At 40.0% G+C, this 24,709-nt stretch overlaps 1 protein-coding gene across 3 annotated transcripts in view; it reads right to left on the bottom strand.

The window, feature by feature from the left end:
- The window catches only part of PTAR1 (protein prenyltransferase alpha subunit repeat containing 1), a 39,199-nt gene extending 16,366 nt beyond the window's left edge, over positions 1–22,833 (bottom strand). For all 3 annotated transcript variants that reach the window (XM_086769873.1, XM_086769874.1, XM_086769872.1), the window contains exons 1-4: positions 22,703–22,833; positions 15,726–15,895; positions 9,092–9,158; positions 2,973–3,077 (exon numbers count right to left, since the gene is read on the bottom strand). In XM_086769873.1, coding sequence (XP_086625999.1) covers positions 2,973–3,077; positions 9,092–9,158; positions 15,726–15,895; positions 22,703–22,788 — 428 coding nt within the window. In that variant the 5' untranslated portion in view covers positions 22,789–22,833. The remainder of the gene's footprint in view (positions 1–2,972; positions 3,078–9,091; positions 9,159–15,725; positions 15,896–22,702) is intronic.
- Positions 22,834–24,709: the final 1,876 nt, after the last annotated feature.

The raw sequence follows: 24,709 nt of genomic DNA, 5'->3' as shown, positions 1-24,709 counted from the left end.
CAATAAATTGCTACTTTCAGAAAGGTGTCATTTGTGGTTAAAACAAATCAATAAATAAAATAAAAATAATAAAATTATTTTCTTTAAAAACATAATTCTCTTTTGCAATACAGAATAAAATTTCATAGCATACATACACATATACAGATAAAAATTAAAAATGGATAAGCCTACCAATGCTAAAAAAACAATTTGGCAATTCATCTGCTTTTTCTCTCATTTGAAACCATTTATAATACTCTTGTTCACTGGCATTTTTTATTTATACTGTGTCTTCTTCTGTTAGTTATTCCAAAAAAAGAAGATTTAAACTACTAGAAGATAATAATAAAGATAATCTATAAAAATTCAATTTTTACACTGACTGCATTTCTCAGCAGAGGCTACAAGTAGTGGATTGAAGCCAGTGTTCATACATTGGTTTCCTACATAACAATGAACTAAAGATGTGCAGCCAAACAAACCATGCTTTTTGACTGTTGTGTAATTTTATTTTATGAAATGTAGTAATTCTGAAGTCTTAATTTTTGCTTTTTAGACGTCTTTGATCCAAACATCACCATCTAGTATTGTTTCACTTCAATTAGCAGATTTGTAAGAAATGGGAAATTCTAAAAATGTCTAGGCATGAAAGCTAATTGAGTAAAGAGTCATTCTTTTGACAAAAGATGAATATTGTTTCAGTAACATTGACTTCTGAGTAAAAGCATAAAGAGATAAATTATTTTGATCCTAAAATAATTTTGGTTTCTTAAAATGAGGATTTTTTATAAAATAAGGAACTCAAATAAATTATGTATACAGGAATGTGTGAAAAAATACAAACTTTATAGTCTTTGTGGCTACAAGAAAACAAAAAAAAAAAAAAAAAGAAATCTGAGCATCACAACCTCAGAAGATTTAAAATGTATTTTTGGTACCTGTTGAACATCATGGTATTATTTTGGAGCCTTTTAAGATAAAATTTTCTCCAATAAATTTGGAGAAAATAAATCTGATTTCTTCTGTATGTTCCTATGACTATTACTATTGTACTTCCTAACATTACAGCAAACAAACACAGAATTATTCAGTGACAACTGTGCAACAGTAGCACATTTACTGACTGTATATGCACAAGATCTATCCTAAACCCTCAAAACGTATAGCAAAACGCCATATGGAAAAATGTACGAGAGGAATTTTGATATCTTTAGTGAGTGTATTTATCACGTAAAAAAAAAAAAAAAAAAAAACCTGGGGTATGTTTTACTAAATATCATAGTTGTTCCATTCTGGTTTTTTGCACTTCTGTCTGAAATTTGGTGTCATGGGTGAACAGAAAACACAAGTTTAATCACTACGCTGATGCAGAAAGAAAATTTTTGCACATCTTATTTTCTAACATGTATCAATCATGGTCAGCACATTCAAATCCAAGCCAAACATTTGTAAAATCATCCTCAAATATATTTTTCTGTTTTAGAAAAATATAAGAAAAACAAATTATAACACTATTAAAACATTCCTAATTTAAGACTGCATAGAAGTTATAGACATTTTTAATTATTTCTAAGATGTAAATGAATATTAAGAATCTATCATTCTGACTAATAACATAAAAATGTATTGAACATCATAATTATATAGATGGCACCAGGTTCAGCACTAGCTATATGCAAAAAAATCACAGTTTTCCAGTGTTAGCTACCATGTAGGAAAGGCTAAACCATGACAAACTGCAAGATTTTTCCCATTATTTCCACATCACCCTTTTGCTTCAAACAAACCAATCAAGCAGCATGAGTCAGTAGCATTGAGGTGATGAAAAGCAGTTGAAGAACAACAAAATTAAAAACCAACCTTACAGGAATCATAAAGAGTTGTTGCTATAACAATGTTACTAAGAATGAAATTAACAGAAATTAAGCAGATGCTTGTAAGTTAAGAAACGCCTAGGAATATTCCATGTATTACATTCTAGGCTAACTGTGAGAATTTTAAGCTTATGCGCTCACAAAGAAGAGTTTACCAACAACGCTCTCTTCCAAAAATTCAGGTTATCAGTATGACTGAAGCTTTATTTATGTTTTTGATAAGAGTATGAATCCTCTATTAGGGTATCAACTTTTTGGTTGTCCTAACGCTGGGCATGTGAAACGCAAACATTGTCAACTGCTTTCTAATGTGTTACATTCAAATCTCTCTAAGGCTGTCTATAAAAGGAAGTTATCCTGTGAAAAATATACCATGGGGAAAAAAAAATGACACACATACTAAGATATTTTAAAAAAAACCAAAAAACAACAAAGTTGAGCAATGGATCTATACTTCACTTGTCTGCACTACAGGCATTTTATGGACACTCAGTCATGACTGGGATGGTTAGCTTTGTGCATTTTCATAATTCTGGATGTATCTTTTCCAAAAATGTGCTGTTATTTTAATATTTAGTAGTGGTGACTTAATGACACTGCTTAAGTTAGAAATGACAAAAATAAATTCAACAACCAAAAAGACCAGTACTGGAATAGAAAAGAATCCAACTTTGGTTATAAAGATTAGCTTTTACAGATTCTTGTCTTTCTGAAATGCCTGTAGACAAGCAATATAGTAGTAAGTTGGAGGAGGGAAAGAGGGAAAAACCCACAATGCTGAAGTACTTACTATTGATGGAATCAGAATTCTCAGGCTGAGAATTTTGGGTGCTGCAAGACATGATAAACTTTTAGAAAAATTTATCCCACCTCCGAAGTTTATTAAACAAATACACAGCCAAAAAGCTGCATATGATTTTAGTTCTAAGAGTAAAATATAGGCAGGTATCTTCAAAAGCCAAAGCACAGTATTTTACAATGACTGGCTCGAAGAATTTCCAGTATTTCTAGATGTCCTCCTTCTTCTATGGCTCTCCTTAACCCAAGCACAGGAAAAAAAAAACCTAGGAAAAATGTTTAAGTTTGTGGAGGCAACAGAAGACAAGGGAAACAAACCTATGAATCCACGTTTCTGGACTCTTTGGAAACTTGGTTAACGCCAGCTTTCCAAGATGTAAATCTTTAAGTGGATTTAAAGTGCCAGATAGTATTAATTCCTTCCTACAAAAGATAAAATAAATTTGTATGAATAAAAGAAGTAACCTGAAAACAGAACACAAATCTCCAAAACAAACAGCACAGCATTTCCTCTGTATCATAATAGAACTTCACTGTCAAACTACAAGAGTTTAAAAAGCCTCTGGTGGGTTAACACATCGCACTCTGATATATATATGCGCACCCTATTCAACCAGATCCAATAAAATAAATTCAGAAATCACTAAGTCAACTGCATTTGAATGTGGCTCTGCACCACATTTTCTGTTACTAATCAGAAAGCCAAGGAGTTTGGGTTGTAGTGCCTGTTGAGAATCATGTTGCTTTTATCTGTACACTTTAAAAGCTAACACAAGCACCTTTTCGTCTTTTTTTTTTCTTTGATACAAGGGCTGTCAATAGGGTTACATATATGACTTGAAATTAAGTGCTTAGATCATTCTCGTACATCTGAAAATACAGTTACTCTTTCATCGCTGTAGTTCAGCCTCTGTCGGGGCAAGACTATGCAGTCTCTTTCTCACTCCCTGCACCCTCTGAGAGAACAGGGAGAGATAATCTAAGGAAAAAAGGCTCGAGGTTTGAGATAAGAACAGGGAGAAATCCTTAAAGTTACCATCATGGACAAAACAGACTCGAGGGGAAAACTATTCATTTATTACAAAAACCAAAGCAGGATAACGTGTAAGATAACAAGATAACTTCCCCTCACCCCTCCCTCTTCCCAGGCTTAACATTATCTCTACCACCTCCCCGCTCCCCAAGCAGCACAGGGGGAAAGAGGGAATGGGGGTTATGGTCAGTTCATCACATATTGTTTTACATCGCTCCTTCCTCCTCAGGGAAGAACTCCTCACATTCCTCCCCTGCTCCAGCAAGGGGTCACACCCACGGGTCACAGTCCTTCGTGAAACTGCTGCGGCGCGGGTCATTTCTTCCCCAGGGGAACAGCTGTCCCAGCGTGGGCTCTCCACAGGCCGCAGCCTCCTTCAGGCATCCTCCTGCCCCAGCATAGGTCCTCCACGGGCTGCAGGTGGATCTCTGCTCCTCCGTGGGCCTCCATGGGCTGCAGGGGGACAGCCTGCTTCACCATGGTTATCACCACAGGCTGCAGGGGAATTCTGGCCAGGAGCAGCATTACTCCTCCCCCTCCTTCTTCACTGACCTTGGTGTCTGCAGCTGTTCCTCTCACAAGAAATTCTTCACAATCAGCTCAGGCAGACACCTCTCAGGTTCTCTTCACATCTCCTCTCTCCACTTCTCTCGGCCAGGCTGGGCCCAGTTGGCCGCCCGGCAGGAGGCCAGAGGGCAAAGGCCACAAGGCCCACAAGGTTTGCGCCTCCCCCTCTCTGCCCTCCTCAGCATCTTCACATCATCTCTCCCTTCTTTTTTTTTCCTGTTTTGCTCTTCTTGAATATATTACCACAGAGGTGTAATCAGGGAACATTCTGCTACCAATTGGCTCGGCCCTGGCCAGCAGCGAGTCCACCCTAGGCCCGGCTGAGACCACTGAACAAAGGGGAAACTTCCAGCAGCTTCTTACAGAAGCTGCCACTGTAGCTCCCCCTCACTAAATAAAACAAGAACATTCACAGAGCCTCCTCCCCACCCCTTACTTTAAGTTTTTAAATATGGCTCGATATACAGTATCAAGGATCTCTAACTTCAGAAAGAAGGGGGAAATATTATGTGTGTGTACAATGTTTTTCAAACAACAAAAAGGCTGAAATTGCTAAATTTAATTATGTGTAGAGCAACTTTTGGTTTAAAAAAAAAAAAAAAATTGTCCTAACAAAATCTAATGTTCGTCCAAAGTCAGCCTTCCCAGAGTACCTCTGACACAGATCAAAGTGAAACTCTGTATTTATCTTTCTCATCCTCTTTGCACAGAATTCCCTGCCCCAGACTCCACTCTTCTTTCTAGCTTTATAACTCCTGCTGCCTGTGCCAAACGCATTTGGAGACATCACCTCATCATCAGTTACTCTCAGGACATTAGACTCTATATCCTATTCTCCAATCTAGGAGACAGTAGTTTTGAAGTAAAGATACAGCAAGTTCCAAAAGTTACCATCTGCAGGCGGGACACATGCATTTCCCAGAACCTCCAGAAGTCACAATTAAAAACTAACAGTGCAAGAAGCAGAAGTAATTTTGACTTGGGTTTGGTGTGGGTTTTTTTTGTTTCGGGTTATGGGTTTTTTTTGCTTGTTTGGGTTTTTAATATATAATTTATGGTTCATCATAATGATATGCATGGCACCAGGTTCAGCAAGAGGAGCACTAGTAGGTGAAAAGCAGATGATCAATTTTCTGACCAAAAAAAACCAAAACATGGGAAGAGGACAGGGAGGAAATATACTCTGAAAAACGCTACTATCCAGTAAGAAGGTAAAAATTCTCTACAGTCTGACAAAGAACACATAACATGGTTTTAAAGTTATGGCCTGAGTCTCACAAAGAGGCTGAGATATTCCTTTAGTGTGAGGACATATTGTCATTTTCGTCTGTTTTAGAGGTTTTCAGTAGGAAACTGACTCCACCTGGTACTTTGGCTTTGTGTTGCTTTAATTGAACTGTATACCCACAGCCAGAGGCTAATGGTGGCAACACTAACAGTGAGCAACATATTTCAAATTCAAGAAAAATGGTGAGATGTATACATCTACACACTACCCTAGACCCTTATTTTGCTATGGAACCAACAGTTAAATAAATTCTTAAGGAAGTTTTGCTCCTGATACCTAGTGAAGGCAGTAGAGACCTGTCTGCAGAGATCAGGAACATAGGTACCAGGGCATTTGTTTTTATCTGAATCAAGTTCCAGTATGCTTTAGACTGGATGCTTTTAGCAGGTGCTCAACAGGAAATCCAGGTATATCAGCCAGGAGCACAGGACTGACTAGACTGTCTGATGCCAGTGCGTTGACTTTTGCAAAGCAGACAAGAGAAAAATTCAGGGAACATCAACACTGGAGCATGTGGAATAATTGCCCCTTAACTGCAATGTAAAAGGTGACATTTTGGTAAAAATCACATACAATATGAACAGTGACAAGACAGCCTAGATCAGTCTAACACTCAAAACAAATGCATGTACATATTTCACAAAGATTTAGATTACCAGGCCACTGATCCCTGAAACCTAAACTCTTGGTGAAGAAATTGCTCTTTCTATATTAAAGCACTAACAGTAAATATGTAGGCTCACACATATTTACCCTTAAAGTAAATTTACTCTTTTGCCAAGCTGAGGAACATTACAGATAAGATTCACTTTCACTGCTGCAGTAGAAAAGCAGTTTTTAGCTTCACAGATTTTCAAATGAGATCCTCCCACGTACAAGTAAAGGACTTCAATCACAAGTAGGACTAAAGTATCACATATTCCCAAATAAACTTCTTTCAGGAAACATCTAATTTGGGATAAACAATTTCTATCTTTTTTGCCATGTGAGCCACAGATGATTTTTCAGCCTTCAGAATTTTAGCACACATAAAAGATAATCTGAAATTATTCTGACTTGCCTTATGCTTTTGCTGATACCTTTGAAGTCACCAATATCTGATAGGAAAAAGTTTGACTTTTTGACCTATGACAACTCCTTTACAATCACTTACTAAAGATTTTGGTCATTGTAACATGGAAGATTTTTTAACTTCTAGAAACACAGGATAACTGAAATTGTGATTAACAACTGGAGATGTCTTGTTGACCATTGACATTTCCTACTCTTCAGCATGCCCTCCTACACCATACAATTAGTTCTTGCTCAGTTCTCGTGGTTTAGGTTATAGTCCCTGCCCTTCTGTAGCTTCTCAGTCACTTCTAATTTAAATAAATAAATGACAAACTTATGTAGGCATATTACAATTATTTAGAATAGCTCTAAAGTCAAGACAGGTTATCTATCTCTTCCTAGCAGGTAACACATTTGAAGTTTTAAGGTTCTCCTGTGCTTCTATGATTGTCAGCTGAGCTCAAATGCTCACTAGCTTTCCACACTGCTACTCCTGTCTTCTTGCTCTGCCAAGTTCCTTTCCAAGGAAGAGATTTCCTTTTCCCACTCCTGAACAAGCCTCTTCCTGTATCTTCAAATTCAGCGCTATGGAGTCAACCACTATTCCTGAAGATCCCAGCTGAGAATTCAACACAGGAAAAAGGGATTATCCCAGCCTAAAAGAAAGAGTCATTAAATTCTACAGGAAACACTCGGTGTGCAGGGCTGCTATTATAATAATACTTTTTATTTTTTAGGCTAGTTAGAGTCTATGATGCTTTTTCCCATTAAAATAAAGCAGTGAATTTGTGCATGGAGAATGTTAAGATGAATCTGGTGTGACAAACATTCTCTAAGCAAGATGAAAACTGTCATCCCATGCCAGATCCATCATGTTCTGCAAGTAGAGTGCAAGCCCCACACAATTAGTTCCCATCTTATACTAGCTCATAATAAAAATTTACCTCCAGCATCTGTGCAGAACACACTCTGTCCTCTACTCTGTGACTGTATACGCCACACATCTAGCTAGCTTGACATGTCATTTACTGAAGTAGGGATTTCACAGAATAGAAAATAAGATGAAATATTGTGCCAATTAAATGCCTACCCTTCAAAAGAGAAAACTCCCAGCAGCACCCTAAAACAACACAGGGTCAGATTCAGTAAAGCAGTCCCTTGGCTAGAGCAAGCTCAGTGGTAAACTCCACAGCAACTGACCAGCTGGTGTAACAGCAGCTTCTCTCTCAAAGCTAAAAGAATTTCACGGACAAATCCCCGGTGAGGCCCCTGGCCAAGAATGTTGGGCGCAAGGCCAACTTCTGCAGTAATTTGTATACTCTGGTAAACCATAAATGTCATAAAAGAGAAAACAATCCTCATCCGTATTCCTTAACACTTTTAATTCCATTTGCAACTTTGAACTACTCTTCTCAGGTACAAAAGAGCAAACTCTTCCAGCTGTTAGGCAGAAAAAAAAGCCAAACTGATAAAGACGCATGTATTTGCATTAAAAAAAGAAAAATCCACAAAACCTAAAACTGAATTCAGTTTTAAGTACCACAATATTACATTACTGTAGTAGCTCCAGTACTTATACATGCTCCTAATTCCATTTTATCACTTGAAAGCTACTCAAGCTATACATTTTCATGACAGTAAGCCCTTTGCTATCACTTTCATCCCCCTTTCTTAGACCTGAGATGCTAGAAAGATACAGATCACAGCAGAATCCTTCAGAACTACATCAGCAGTGAAAGAAGAAAGAAAGAAAGAAAAAAAAAAAAGAGCTGAATTTGCTATATCTAGGGCTGACAGCTACCCTCAGCCATCATGTTTCTAGGTCACTTTGTTAATTTTTTCTACTGCAATAATGCATCTTAACTACAAAAGGCCTATTTTTAATGAGGGCCCTCCTAGACACTAACATATAATTTTCCGTCAGCCCTCCAGCCCTTCTAAAACTATTCCTTTAAGATTCTCTCCAGTCTTAGCTAGGGAGTAGAAAGAGAATATTCCCCCACCTCTGAGGTTTACACAAAAATTACCAGATTACAGGGTTGTGAAGAACTGTTGCTTCTGGGCTCCATTAAGAGCAAGAAAGTAAATTCCTGCTCTTCCTCCGCAATGACTCCTGGGCAGGTGCTGCAGCATGACCAATGATGAAGCCAGACTAATCCCAACATGCACAAGAAAGAAGCGGGGTCAGGGGATAACGCATCTGGAACAAAGGACAGCCACCTTCCTCCCCTTCTCTTGCAGTGTATCTACTGAGGGCTATTCAGCTTTGATGAGCTGCACTGGTAATGTCAGCAAATGGACCTATTATTCCAAAAGGCCTCAGATATGATACTCAAAGAGGGGTAATTTTAGCATTCCTTCAAGACTCCTTGAAGGAGTCTTGACAGAGCTGAAAAGCTCTTGCTGTGTCACTAATTACCCCATAAAACATAGCTTACAGCTGACTCACATGTAAGGCCCAGGTCTTTCTGATGTCATTCACTCAGCAAAACATACCTCACGTTCCAAGCAGTGGTGAAGTCGGGGTTCAGCAGCAGCAGGGTACATGTGATATCTATCAGCTCTAAAATGATTGAACAAGAGACACGAAGATTAGTAATTATTTGCAGACGGTAACATTCTTCCTGCACTCCCTTACTCCCTTCATTAAATTCTCTCCTCCATGGGCTGCTGTACCTATGGATGCTCACCTCTGCAAAACATTGCTCCATCTCATTCCAGAAATGTTAGCTTAATTCAAGAGGGAGCAAAATCTTCCATGTCCTCCCTTTTCATTATTTAAAATAATGGGCTTCTGTCTTGCTAACAACTCCCATCTGAGAAGTTTGCAGCTGGAAACTTCTGACCTCTACCTGTACCGCTATAATCAAACACACACTACTGTCTCAGCAAGGGACAGCAATTACATAGAATCCTTGAGTATTTAGTGATTTTAATTGCAGATGTGCTTTGTATATCATAAACAGAGAATTATTCAAAGAAAATCCAACAATTTTAAAATAAGATAGCACCGTTAAAAATATAATCTACTATTTCAGTACGAGTCTAAGCTGCAGATGGCTGCCATATACTACACCATTACAAAAAATACACATACTATAAAAAACCTGTAGCTAGGAAAATGAAATGTCATAACCATGAATTAGGATCACAAAATAACTCCACTGTCTAACTGCACAGAAAGCACTTTAAATACATTCTGAAGTGAAAGTCTAGCTTCAAACTGAGGTTTTAAGACTAATTCACTACAAAGAACAAAGAGAACATTTGTTTGCATCCTTGCAAACTGCACAGATTGTAGATTTACGTATTACACTTATTTTTAACAATGTCATAAACAGAAGACATATATATGGTTGCTGAGAACAGAAGAGTAATTTCATTGTAACCTAATCTTTCCGTTTGCCTTTGCACTCCACTGCACCACTCAAGCAGTTGGAGTCCCACCAGGGTAACAGTGGGGGATCCATGAGGCATCTCCACTTAAGCTTGAGATACTAAGGACTCTCACTGTGTTGACTCCCTTAACCTCTAGTCTCAGGAGACACAGCATCAGATCAGTAAGCCTATCCTGCAACCACAATTCTTAAATTTACACAGTAATTTTGCAACTGAATAAGAAGAAACTTGCTTCAAAACTGAAGGTTTTGAAGGTGACTATCCAGGCTTTTACTGCCAAGAAAGTCTGGCTATATTCCCTCCCAATCACCCTGCATTTAACTTACTAAATAGATTGTACTCCAGGTGATCTCCAGCAAATAAGAGGCATTTTTACTTTTTAAGGAAAGAAAGGAAAAGGAAAAATAGGGTCTCTCCTGGAACTAGATCTCTGGTTACTGTAGTTAATATGACTGCAAAATGAAATGTTAAAGTCACTGATGAAATGCAACAATAATGGAGCATATTAAATCAAAAGGCAAAGGAACACGGCTTCACGTATCTTTGAAACAAGAGTTTGAGAGAAATTAATACTTAAGTGGGTCAGAAAGCAGAATACCTTTATATATTACTGTATGACTACTTGTTCATTTATGTCAAACAAAGTAATTTTGTGTTTTCCATGATGTTCCTGCTTAGGAGGAACATGTTATGCCATCATACAATACGAGGGGGCGGAGGGGAGAATTCTTCAGTGTACACTGTCAATTTTGCACTAAGCTGTCATAGTCATATTTTTTAAATTACCTCAAGGAACAAACGTAACTTTATTTTCTTAAGGCGTAGTTGAGATCTTTTTTCCTTTAATTAAAACTTGAATTTTAAAACCTTCTTTGTTGCCAGGGAACAAATATTTCCAAGATGTACAAAGCTTCCTCCTAATTTGATGCCTAAATGTAGAGCTTTTTCTTTGACTTACTCAGTCTCTGAACCAGCAAAGTACTTCAACATCTATAGAGACAGATGAATTGCCCAATTGAGATATCGAGGATCACTCACACATGTAAAACTAAACACTTACTGTTTTGCTGGCTACTGTTTCAATTTTACACTCAAAAAACTTCATTGGCAACATTTAACAAAACACCAGTTGTAAGGATTGATAGTTAAACAGTGAGCTGTCACTGTTTCATCTAGATTTCCCATTTTACTGTCTCAAAATATTAGTTATTCCGTGTTTTTAAAAATATCTGAGTTTTACATATCATTAATATATATAAAGAAATGCTCCGATTATTCTGCTATTATTGCCCTGTGTCATAAACAACACACACAAATTACCTTTCAAAATGCAGTAAGCCAAGAGCTAATAATAACTCATCCAAGGTAAGATATCTCTTGACGTCAAACTCACAGTGCCTACCTACTACATGGCAACCGAGAGTTTCTTCAAAGAAAAAAAAGAGTCATGAAGTACTAGCTTTGTTGCTAACACAAAAGGAAGGCTAAATACCTTTATTTGGCTAATTGCACTTCTACCCCATCCAGCTTCACCACGGGAAGTGTCAATCAACCTAGATCTGATGCTCTGAACTCTTCACAGTATGTTTCAAAAATTACACTAAGCCAGCAATTTCCTGGCAGTCTAGATTAAATATAACCTAAAGCAAATTTAAAATATATGTGACTCTCTTGTCAAGGGGAGAAGCTAGTGTTAAAGTTTTTTGTGTTTGGAGTTTTTTGTGTTTGATGGGGTTTCCTGTTGTTCGTATTTGTAAATAATCACCAGTTGAAGAGAAAGTTGGCTGGGCTGCATTTAAAGGCTCCTATGCTCAATCACGTTACATATCAATCCAACAGGACTGTGCAATAACACAGATCTATCTGCAGGACTTTTTCATTTGTTAAAGGAAGGAAAGGTGTTCGCTATAAGAGGGAAAAGTAAATGAAGATGCAGCGCAGGATAAGAGGAAAAGTAGAGAAACAGCAAAATGCTACAACAACAACAAAAAAACCAACAACAAAAAACCCACCACAATTAAAGGCAGTTCTGAATTAAGTCATAAAAAATCCTGAACTTCTTAGTATTGATTTTGTAAATACAATAGTTTTAGTAATTATTAGGTACTACCATTGTATGGTTGATGAGACACATTAAGCAAAAGCTTATTACCGCCTAGCTCAGTCTTTTGAATACTTTTTAGAAACGGTTTTCATAGTCTACATGACTCCACTTGCAAGAATATAGTTTGTTTACCCTACTAAGTAATGATTTCCTGTTAACATTACTATTCTGGTATTGTCAAAGGTCTGAAACAGAACCAAACTGAGCCCAAGAAGCTTGTCTACCATTTTGTCCATTTTCCGGTTACAGAGTTTCATTATATCCTGGACATTATCAAAGGAAAGAAGCAGACAAAAGGAAAATCTCACAGCAATATCCAGTTCTTTCATGTTGAAAAGAATCATTTAGGTTGGAAAAGACCCTTGAGATCGTCAAGTCCAACCATAAATCTATAATGCATAAGTCCGGTATTGGGCACAAACGCTACTCCTAGAAACGCTCTCAGCTCAGCAAGATCAACATTATAAGCAAACCCTGAGTCTGAGTGGGCTTCCTACATCCAGATCCACAACAGCACTAAAGAAACACTCTGCTTCGGGTCTTTTGCTGTAGCATAAGCACATTCTCCAACACTTTCTCAGAAGAGGGTTGCAATTAACATTTTACATATTAACAAGTAATTAATATTGACATATTAACAAGTAACACACAAAGATCTCATGAAATGTGGACTCTGAGCCAGAGATGTCTAACAACACAGTTTTAGTAACTTGTGAGCCACTTTTCAAGTCCTATGACAGATCTGGCACACAATTACAGTGTCAGTAACAAAAACCAATGTCTATTCTTTACAATTTAAAAGTACTTTCTGATAGATGCATTTTAAGCAAACTACAGCATGATAGGTGCTCACAACATACATGTTCTTTTTTAAATTAAAGTCTCCTCAGCTGCAAAAGGACAAATATTACAGTATGTTTTCAGCTCATTTTCATTTTCAATACGGCTGTATTCAGATTTTTATTTTGATAAATGTATCACACTAAGGTGTGCTTTTTCAGAAGTCTTGTGGAAACACAGATTTACGGAAGGCAAGCACATTCCAGGAGTATGCACAAGAATACTTTGCATAAAAAGAGAAGAAGTTTGTAGCAATTTCAGGAAACCATCTTGTGATAACACAAATAATATGCACGCGTAAATTAAAAAAAAAAAATTGGAGCAAGGATAAAAATGTCTTGTAAAACTAGGATTTCTAAAATGGAACAACAGCAAGATGACAATCATGATTCTGGATTCCAAGACACCATCTTGTTCAATTATCCAAAAGAAGCATCAATAGAATATCCAACTGATTTTTGCAGCAGTAATAAACCAATTATCCCTTCACTACATTCAGAAGAAAATAACTGCCTTGCCAAATTCCAAGCATGCATTTCTGTCTACAAAGAGGAAGTAGGAGGAAAATCCTTGAGGATATTCCAAATGTACAGAAAATGCAACATCTCTTGATAGAGTATGCCTGCTTACGCCACACTAGAGACAATTCTGTAAACATGCCTAGGAAAGAGTTCCACCTCCATTCCCTCCACCACTGTAGTTCAGTTTCTGCTGAAATTTCCTATCAAATGTGAAAATCAATTACGGTAAAACATTCTACACTCTATAAGTAGTACTTTGCTTTACAAACAGGTTATTAACATGGTGAGGTCCCGATCATGTTTAATAGTAGTGACACAAACTCAATAGACATGAAAATGCTGCAGACCACCTCTTCTCACACATTTTACACTGACTTTTGTAACTGAAGAAACAAAGGAGAATGGAGTTTCATTTTCAAAAGAAGAAAACCAAATAAGCCTCAAAAAACCGGCAGTAATCTAAATTTCATGCCACTCTAGTATTTACTGACACAGTTTTACGATCTGCATTTGTAGAGGAAGGGTTCTGCGAGGTTTCATCTGGAAGGGAAGCAGAGACACTCTCCGTACCATCCTGGCAGAGCAGCCTTGTGCCACAGTGTCTGGGCAGCAAAGCCCCTGGATTGGTGTGAATGGAGCAGGGTGTCAGCACATTGGCACCCAGCTGCCCTTTAGCTAACAGCTATCAGTGTTCTCCAGCCTCCCCATGCAAGACTGACACAAGTTTTAGGGGTTTGTATTTTGGCTTGAAACAACAAGTTTTTGTTTGTGTAGTGGCTTCTAGGGAAATACTTCTCTGTAACACTTGAGACTGAAATTAAAAGTCTTCCTGCAGAAGATCTGCAGTGCAATTAAAATACACCTCACAAACTCTTACCTCAGACCTGCAAAGAACTCTGCAATGAGAACCACTGGTCTTCATAAGACTGTCTGTGCTAGCAAGTTCAGCTCTTTAATGCCAAAATTTGTTTCTGGCCACATGTCAGAATCAACACTATTTATATTCCTTATATTAAAGCTCTTTTTATTGAATTGTATAATTGTCAGCATTATAAATTCTGAATTTGCAAACAGATCACAACCACTGGTTTCTATCAAAAATGAACGCATCAATAGCAAGTTGGTGGCAGCTATCAAAGAGATTCAGGTCTTACTAGCTCCAACCATAAACCCCAGAGATCAAGTAAGAAATGGAAGTTACTCATGTTAGAAATATACATCCCCTAGGAATAAAAGGTAATCACAAAATGACATCACATTAACCCTCTGTTGAGGGTCAAACACACAAAAATAGGATGCTTTGTAGGCAGTCAAATATCTCCCATGTCATACCTGTTTACAATTCTTTACAAAAAAATCAAAATATACAACATATGCTAAAGTATTTTTCATGCAAGTAAAATAAACCAAAAACCAAACCAAACCAAACAAATGAAAAAGGAAACAAAGCTTTACAAGTACCAAGTTCTATGGACTAATGATTTCTGGTACCCCTACATCTGAAAAACACTGTGCTTGTCCTTTACTTTAGATCCACACATCACCACAGTTCGCCTTCTGACATAGGAAAGCAGGACAAAATTCTTTCTGTAAAGATTAATGTCAGTTTCGTAAATCACTCACAGGAATAAATCACCCCCCTTTAACCCTTTCAGCCTGGGCTAGAGAGAAATTATTACATTTTCAACTAAGCAACTCTACAACTTGTTTAGGTTGCCAAGATGCACAATCCAAAGCCTGCCCTCCCTCCCAGTAACAATCAGTTCTTTCAGAACAGGTTAAACTGATTTTAAGAAGGGCCAGTGTTGTGTCAAAAAAGGTAAATGATCTGGATGAGGGGTCAGAGTGCACCCTCAGTGAGTTTGCAGAGGACATCAAGTTGGCTGAGAGTATTGTTTTGCTTGATGGTAGGAAGGCTCTACAGAGGGATCTGGACAGGCTGGATCAATGGGCAGAGGCCAGTTGTACATGGTTCAGCAAGGCTAAATGCTGGGTCCTGCACTTGGGTCACAACAACTCCATGCAACACTACAGAGTTGGGGAAGAGTGGCTGGAAAGCTGCCCGGCGGAAAAGGACACAGGAGTGTTGGTTACCAGCCAGCTGACATGGACAGGAAAACGGTTTAGCAGTGGACTTGGCAGTGTTAGGCTTACAGTTGGACTCGATGATCTTAAAGGTCTTTGCCAACCTAAAGGATTCTACGATAAATTAAAAAATGTGCTTTAAGAATCACATAAGATACTATTCTCCAACTGCGTAACTTACCATCTTTGTTCAGCCATTGTCTTCTCTGTCTGTACAGGAGAAGTTTATTGTGGACATATGGCAAAAGAAACTTGACACACCAGCTCTCCACACCAAGCTTGTTTTCCACCAGGACGATAGGGCTCCGGTTATACCTGGCTTCAGGGCAGGGTATTAATCCAATTTCATCTCTTAAAAACAGAAAGAAATACAACAAACTTATTTCTAGCAGGTGCCAATTATTTTTCTCAATGGAGCAGACTGGCAATGCTTCCCACTCGGTCAGTCCATCATCTCTTTCCCTGTTTTTACTGAAATCTGTACTCATTAACCTCAATTCACCTCCTTGAATTTTTGCCTGACTGCAGGTACGATAAGATGCATTTTCAGAAAGCCATTCTCTGCAAAACTCATGCAATATATTAACTTGGCGAGTAAATGATTCAAACATGTCTTAAGGCACAAATAAAGTTTAAGTTTAGCAAAAAAGTAAATGTATTTTACCTCTGTACAATTTACTCACACACAATATAAAAACCAGTTGTGGTTTTGAGTTAAGAGCCACTACAAAAATTTTGTATTAGTTCAACAATGCTGTAGTGATAGAAAAACATAAATATTTTAAGACTTGCTGATGACTCTGGAAGTAATAGCCTGATTAGATGAGCCACCTTGAATTCAAAATCCTTTAAGTGTTCTCTAAGAAGATTCATTTTGGTGATTCTGGCTCTTCTCACCTTAAGATAATTGGAAAAGTTTTGCTAGATTTTGCCAAAGATCCTGAATGAGGAAGATCTCTTTTTTTTTTTTGCATTTTCAGATTATGACCTAAGCAGTTTAACCCAGCTGAATTAACACAAGTACCCCTCACTTCGTGATGGAGCTGTAACAACTGCTACCGCATTAATCAATACAGGCACCTGATTGACCCAAAGGTTCCCACGTGTGCCCTGCAGCAGCATGACCAGGTGCTCCGAAACCAAGGATCACACAAAAGAAAATCACACAGACGGTAATATGTGCGTTTCCACATGTCCTCTTTTTCCCCTCTCCTATGCAAGGCAGCCTGCTGAACTCATGCCAGCAAACAAAGCAGAAGAGAGTCAGCTGTTTAGTTTCAAAGGGCCATACTGTATTTTACTTTCTCCTCAGCTTTCTCTGTGTGTACGGATGTTGCAAGACCAGCTTTAACAGCTTCTTAAAAACAAACACAGGTTGTCAAGCACTCACACCCAACTGGACAAAAAGCAACACTATTTCATACTTTCCATTATGTATGATTTCTCCACCAACTCCTGTTCAGTGGAATATTTTGTTACTGAGGAAGGAGATCCTCAGATCTCAGGCAGGAAAAAGACTTCTTTTGGGATCTCAGACAGAAAGCTAATTTTCCACCTTAAATTTTCTCACAACAAGATCTACAACTACACTCCAAGTGCCAACCCCAGAACCTCAACTAAATTACCATAAATGAGTTTTGTTACTGGACAATCTGAATGTACTGATTTAGTTCTGTGTCCTCATTGGATTATTACTAAAGTAATCAAAAGTGATACCATGTGCTTGTTTAAGAATATATTTGCTTATTCAGAAAATTGATTTAATCTTCCTTACGTCACAACATACAGCACAAGACACAAAAAGCACAAGTAACTTGAGGTAAAGTATTTGCAAATCACTTGGCTCTATCTCCAAACAGACACTCAGGTCCCTTACCCTTCCTTGGTCATCTGAAAACAGAGAGGGAAAAACCAGCATTTTCCTACCCCGCTAATTGCAAGCCATGGTTATCAAAGGAAGATCCTCATCCCTGCTGGTCCTCTCAACACAGCTTACACACTTTAAGAAGCCAGTCGTATTAGACCTAAAATGACATTCCAGTCTACTTCTTTCAACATGGTACCTCATAGCCTAAAGTTTACACTTACTGCTAGCTCCTTTCTTTTATGAATGTTAAACCCAGTCCTTGGCCAAACTTTGCCTGGCTTTGCATATAAGGACATACAGATCCCCACCTGCAACGAAGATGCAGTCACTCACAGCTTTCCTAATTAACTCTGTGAATTACCACAAAAATCTACCAGTTATTGCTTATAAATAGTATACCAAAGGTAAACAGCAAGCAGAGGAAAAACAAACAAACAAAAAAAAAAAACACAGAAAAAAAAAAACACAATACATCCACATCTTCACATCTTACCAAATACAAAAAGTCTGACTCAGGAGAGCTAAGTTTCACAACACTGCTTTAAACATGCTGAAATGACAGACAGGTGCAGTTTGCACAGAGCTGACAAGTCAGCCTGAAACATCCCAACTCCAGAACAGGCTCAGCTAGCCAAAATTGGCAGATTACTAGACCGCTGCATAACGAAATTCACCAAGATACAGTGCAACACAAAAAATGCTTTATCTGGTAACTCCCCAGCTTTTGCTAAGATGCAAACCAGGGCTTGCCATTTGGTAGAAATTTTGTCTCCAGCACCTCACTACTGGTTTTGGTAAGTGTGGTTCAGAAATCCTACAGAGCATTCAGTTTCTGCAAAGGAAAAGAATTCACGATGCAAAATACCAGGAGGGCAGATTTACCTAAGGGGGCGTGCCTATCTCACAGCCAGAACAATTCATTCAAACCACCATCTATTCCTGCTCCTGAAGGCCCCTCAGGTCTGTAGCCTCTGCTCCATCGTGTACTTGAAGAAATCTTCAGCAGGACTCACATGCAGGCACCACTGAGTTAGTGCTTGTAAAATGAAGTGGCTGAAGTACCCTTCACTTGTGCAAACTGTCCTTGGCTATGTGACAGAAGACATGCCTGTTCATGACAGGACTGCCCAAACTCATTGCAGGATGGAGGATGCCTACATTTAGGCTAAGAGACATGTGCAAGCTGCTCAACAATACTGAAGAAATCACCAATTGAGGGCTGCTGCTTGTCAGTATTTTGTAGTATCAGAAGCACCATCTACTACGAAAGTAAGATTTAATTTCTCTCCTTAGATTTCAGTTTTCTGACACTTTCTCTTGAATTTGGTTATTTGGTGCTTTTACATTTATTTTCCTCAAAGCAAAAACCATAGTCATGTTCAAAAAACTGCATTAATTATCTCTGTCTTTGCAGGATTCTACACTAGTTCACATTCCTAAAATACACTGTGGAAGAAGCCGGAACTTAGTGGAAGATTTTAGCTCGGTTGTCATGAAGTCTGCAGCCATTACAGAGCCTCTTCAACCTGTGCTGAGACTGGAAAAGATGAGCAAGATGAGACCCAGGAGACCATGGAGCTGCATAATCCAGACCTGGTCCATAGCGCAAACCTCCGCCATGGCAGAACAGTACTGGCAAGCCACTAAAGGACCTGCTTCAAGAGCCCCAGTCTGTTGACTCAGATATTCAATGGCCCTCCCCAAAATAAACCATCGACAACCTACTTTAAACTTTTAAAACCATGAGATACAAAAAAGTTCCATCTTTCAGAAAAATGCAACACAACAGTACTGCTAGGGAAGGAGGCCTTTCTTGTTGATGCTACTGTGATGGATCTTCAGTTTTAGGTACCCCATGTGAAGGGACTTTCTCTGTTTTCTTCTGTCTTTAAAATAACCAAAGCTCTCCCCACAGAATTAGGCAGAGTATATTAAATAATGGCTGGGAGATCTGAATGAAGTACAATGGTGGACACGATGCAACTACGATTCTACTGACAATAAAGACTGGACCTAAGTAATTGAATACTTCTGCAGTTATAAAAAGCTCTTAACACTGGAAGACAATCCAGCACATGGACACTTGAATTGTGCGTATTTGTACATTAAAACAAGTCTCATTAATTCACTACACGGTTAATAAATTTACAACATTTGAAAGGTAGGGAAGAAGGGATCCAAATGCAAGAGTGGAAACTTTTTTTTTTTTTTTTTGTCCTTATCATGCAGTGCCTCGTATACACGATTCTCTTTCAGAATTTCAAATAATAAATTAATCTCCACATTATGATTAGTCATTATCTTAGTGGTACAACCAAAATCTTTCATAAATGAAAGAACAGTAATATATTACTGAACTCTAAAGTACTTCTAGCCAATATTTGCTTCTAACGGAGCTATAAATAAGACACTTCGACTCTCTAGGAGTCTCCTTTTGTTTGCTCTCACATTAATCTCCACTTGACTGGAAACTTCTGCCACAATAACAAAGTTCTGCACTGATGACCCCTCTCACTAAGTATTATAAGCAAATTATTTTTACTTATATTGCTATATTTGGAAGTATCAAAGCTGCACAAAGGTATTAAAGAATCTAACAAAAAGACAAATTTAATACTGGGCTACAGTAAAGACTTAAGAAGTATGTTTCTTCCTGAATCCCCTGCAGAGAAATTTGTAATCACACCAGCAGAAACACTGATTTAGAGTTTCAAATGTAACAAAATAAAGTGTGGTATTTTTACTACATTAACAACGTGACTAATTGAGAAAAAAAAAAAAAATTAACCTACAGTGACAATTATTCTTGGCAAACCACAAATAGTATCCTCATATTTTGTACACAAATGCAGGGCTACCATCTAAGAGTTCATCTTTCCAATTACGTCCATCAAATTCATGTACCTTTTTCATAAGCGAGTCTATTTCTGTTTGGTTTCACATGCAAAAGAACAGCAAAGTACTAAAAGAAAGTATACATTGATCTGCTCACTGTTGGTGATCCATTCAGTTCCAGTGGGATACCTCTCCTGTATGACTTTATCAGGACCCATGCTTGCAGGACTGGGTAAAAGTATCTTCCAGTAAATTTCATAGCCTGACAAAATTGAAAGCTAGCATGCCAACTGAAGAAAATGGAGCTATCAGAGAGGCAAGGCAAAAATAATTCTGTCTTATATATCTAGTTAGAAGTAAGCTCGGCTTAAAAAGATGCACAATCTTGTTGCACATTTAATTTAAAGCAAAAACCGAGAAACAACAATTCAACATTCTACTCAGCCTAAAACTATTTTTATACGCTTTTTGGAGTTGACCAGAGACAACATCTCCTTTAAAACCTAAAAAACTATGAATCTGACAGAACAAAACACTAATTCTGACAGATGCAAAGGGGGCAAGTAAACAAAGACAAGGGACAACAAATGCTGGAAGAGAGATGAGTAGAGAACAAAAGTCTGAGACATGAATAGAAACATCATGCACATGGGAGATCCCTTATTTTCAGAGAAGCCAGGCAGATGCCACAAAAAAGAATTCAGATCTGGATCTGTGACACAAACAGGCCGCTAAATTGAAGAGGGTAACATCTGTCAGGGACTGCAGTTGGTTACAACTGTCTTGGCCACCAGCAGAAAGACAAGACATCTCTAAGACACATGAAGACATCTGGCCAGCATGGCTGCAACCTGGTGCTCTAGAGGCAGAGAGTCATCATAGCAAGGAGCCCACAGCCTACACTGGCCATGCATAGTCCCATGTCAAGCACTGCAGTTCAGGAATCTAGCAGACAGAATTGCCACTTTTTCTGCTTTAGAGGGTAAGCTAGCAGTAGCTCATGCTTCCTCACTCAAAGCATGACACAGCGCATCAGTCTCAGAGCATGCAACTCTTGCAGCCTACTTTGATCTCTGAGATTGCATCCATGAAAGAAAACAGCAACAGCAGCGTATTCTTCAAAAACACAAGCTCTAAGTTTGCAACCAGTAACAATACTGGTGAAGGAGCAGGAATTTAGAAGAATCAGAACATTCATTCACAAATACTGGCTGTTTACAGCACATTATGCCTCACAACCTAAAAATGAAGCTTTATGGCAAAACGCAGTTCTTTTTTAGGCAGCATCCATATGCTGTATTTTAAAACCTGGACACCCACCCAAGTTGCTTACTACATTTTTGTAGACAGGAAGGTATTCATTCTAATCCTCTCTTTTAAGCAAAGGGATACATTAAGTGCCTGTAAAATTTTCTTATGTATTTTCTTAGCATACCATCTCCTGGAACAGATTAGTAGGTCACCACCTCAGAGACTGCAGCGTTTCCAACTGATACAAATACACTGTACTGAAGTTATGAAGTCATTATCCACTGTGTGCTATCTCATTTGCCATAACCAATATGGAGTTTACATAAATAGAAAGATACTTCCCTAAACAGTTTGTGTCTTAAAACAACAAAGGATGAGGAAGGAAAACAAAAATACAGGACGTACCTAAATCAGGGTCAGGAGCGGAACGGAAAATAAAACGCGGACCATCTGAGCCCCAGATTGTTAGATAAATCTGATTCTCAGAAGAAAGCAGTAACTGCAGTTTGTATTTACACAGTCACTCTGTACAGCACGCAGTGAAAAGCACTGGCATCTCTCCCAACAGATGCAGATTTGAAGGCGGCGTTTGTCGATCCGCATGCGGGAGCAGCTCGGCAGGCTCCAAGCCCCAGAGCTGCTTCCAGCGGCGCCAAGGCTCTGCCCCAGCCACGCAGGGAGCCGGCTGCCCGGCCCACCCGCAGGCACAGGCCAGTCCCACCCCGGCTACCAGTGCGTTAACAGCGCCAAACCCCGAGGGCAAGCGAAGTTCATCTAAGGTCATGTCTTTAAAAAGATAAGTCACCGCTTCCCGACTTGAGCTTTTTGTGGAGGAGGCCTTTTTTGCCCGCTCGGGCTCCCGCAGCAGGGACGCGGCGTCACGCAGGAGAGGAGGCGGCAGGAGGCGCGCACACAAGACGTGCGGGGCAGCAGCGAACCCGCGACCCGCCGCCATGAAACACAGGTGCCGGAGCAGCCGCCCGGCGCCGGCCCTCCCGCCCCGCCGGCGGGCACGCCCCGGGGAGGCGCCCCGCTGAAGCCCCTGCGCCGGGCGGGGAAACGCGGCTGGTCCCGGCGGCCCTTCACGGCGTGACCTTGGGCCCGGCACCCGGCCCCGCCGGGCGCCGCTCCGCGCCGGGCGGACCCCACACCCCCGCCCACCGAGAACTAAGGGCGGGTAGCGCTCCCGCCCCGGCCCCACTCACATGTGGGGGTTCCGCTGGAAGGCGTTGCGGATGTCCTTCACCACCCGCTGCACCAGCACCGCCACCTCCTCCGGCGACTCGGCCATCTTCCGCCTCCGCAGCCGGCCCTGCCGCGCCGCGCCGGGCCGCGCGGGCAGAGCGCTTCCGGGTCAGCGGCCCGCGGGGAGCCGCGGGTAACGTGCGGGAGGCGGAGCGGCGAGGCGGCGGGGAGGGCCGGGCCCACCGTCCCGCCCGCCTCAGCCCCCTCCCGGCGGGTGTAGTGGGGACGCGGGTCCCGCCTTCTCCCTCGGGAAGTGCCCCGGCCGGGCCGCGGGAGGAGGAGGAGGTTGTGAAGTGGTCCCGGTGGCGGGGCTTTCCCCCCCGGGAGTGCCGCTCGTCCTGAAGCGGGGCGGGCGGAGGAGGTGTCCGCCGGTGGCGGCTACACGGGAGGGTGCGGCCCGCTGGATCTCCTCCTCGTCAGCTGGGGCCCCTAACCCCTCCTTCGGATCGGGGGCAGGAGGGGGGTCTCACCTGCCGGAATCTGGGAAAGGTGATGCAGTTCAGGGAGGCCGGGACAGCGCTGGGCGCGTCTGGAGTGGCTGCGGGGGACGGATGTGGTTATCTGCAGGCTGGATGTGAGGAGCCAGCTGTAATTCTGAACCAGAACTGCTGTATCTGGTTGTCATTTAGAAACTAAGGTGTTATTCCAAAATAAGTTGTTTTGCAAAGCATTAACTCTGCATCATTTAGTCATCTCTCATTTGAAAGCTTGCAATGTCATCATCATCTGCTCCATCGTCACCTTCAACACCACCAAGAAGGCCTGGTAGACTCTCTTGTGTTCTCCTTCAGGAAAAAAAAAAAAAAAGAAAAAAGGAGGAGAAAGAGTCTGGAGAGAACGAAGGGCTCAGTCAATAACATCTATAAAATAACAAATAGGAAGGTGAATGTCCCTTAGAGAAAGACTGAATGTGTTCTCGCATGCTGAAGTTGCCAATTTTTTTGCTGGATTTGTAAGTAAACTAAAAGCGGAGCTATGTTTCATGTTCGCACTTGCCTTTTTGGTAGTTAAATTTTGTCATATTTGTTTAGAAAGGACAAATACAAACACAGACGTGATGTCTGCAACAAATCCCAAGTGAAACAAGACACTGATGGAAGGTCAGTGCTAAAAGCTGAAGACGTGTCAGAAACCTCTTCAGCAGAGACTGCTGAAAGGTAGCTTCTTGCTTTTTTACGTTGTTTTCCATATATGCCCTGAAATAATATTTTTAGGTGTTTATGAACATCTCTTTAACCGTGCTGCTGTATTTTTCTACGTGTGCTTTATTTTTATTTTCACTTACTATGAATGCCAGTTTAGAGTCCTGTTCCTCTGATCAGAGGTTGTGTGGAGCATGTACCCTGAAACTAGAATCCAGGGTTTCCTGCATTCCCAATTCCTGTGACTTTATTTTTTTCATCATTATAGTATTACCTTCTGGACTGTAGACTGGCTACTTTGTTATAAGACTAGTTTCTGTAGATAGCCTAAGTGTGGATCTCTTGGGGCTGTCAGATGGCAAGCCACCATAATTGCAGAATTCTGAACTGAATGCCTTTGCAAGCAAAAGATAAGCAGCACGCGCTGTGTTAGCAGCTCCACTTAGCTGCAGTGCAGCACATTTGCCAAAACTTTTCTAGGATTCTGAGAAAGTTATTTATTACAATAACTTTTCCTTTCAGTAGTTCTTTTTACTCTAGTGCATGCCCAGAAAAAAAGAGGCGGTACTAGCATGCAGTAGATCTAAAATACCATCTTCAAAGTACTGAGGAATTGGTCTGTTCTGTTGCTTTTGTTGAGAAAATAAAGATGCTTTGATTGTGGTTTGGGCTGCAACTCAGTAATTTTTTTTTGTACAAATAAGGAAAAGACAAGAGTCTGTAAAGTCATATGGCACTTGAAATGTGATTGCTTTATTAAAAGATTGTAGTCTTTCACAAATCTGGTTGTCCACGGATTTATTTGAAGGTTCAGTATGTTAAACT

The sequence above is a fragment of the Chlamydotis macqueenii genome, chromosome Z (assembly GCF_036417535.1).
Source record: "Chlamydotis macqueenii isolate bChlMac1 chromosome Z, bChlMac1.mat, whole genome shotgun sequence".
Taxonomy (NCBI): domain Eukaryota; kingdom Metazoa; phylum Chordata; class Aves; order Otidiformes; family Otididae; genus Chlamydotis; species Chlamydotis macqueenii.
This window is presented reverse-complemented; position numbering and strand designations above follow the sequence as displayed.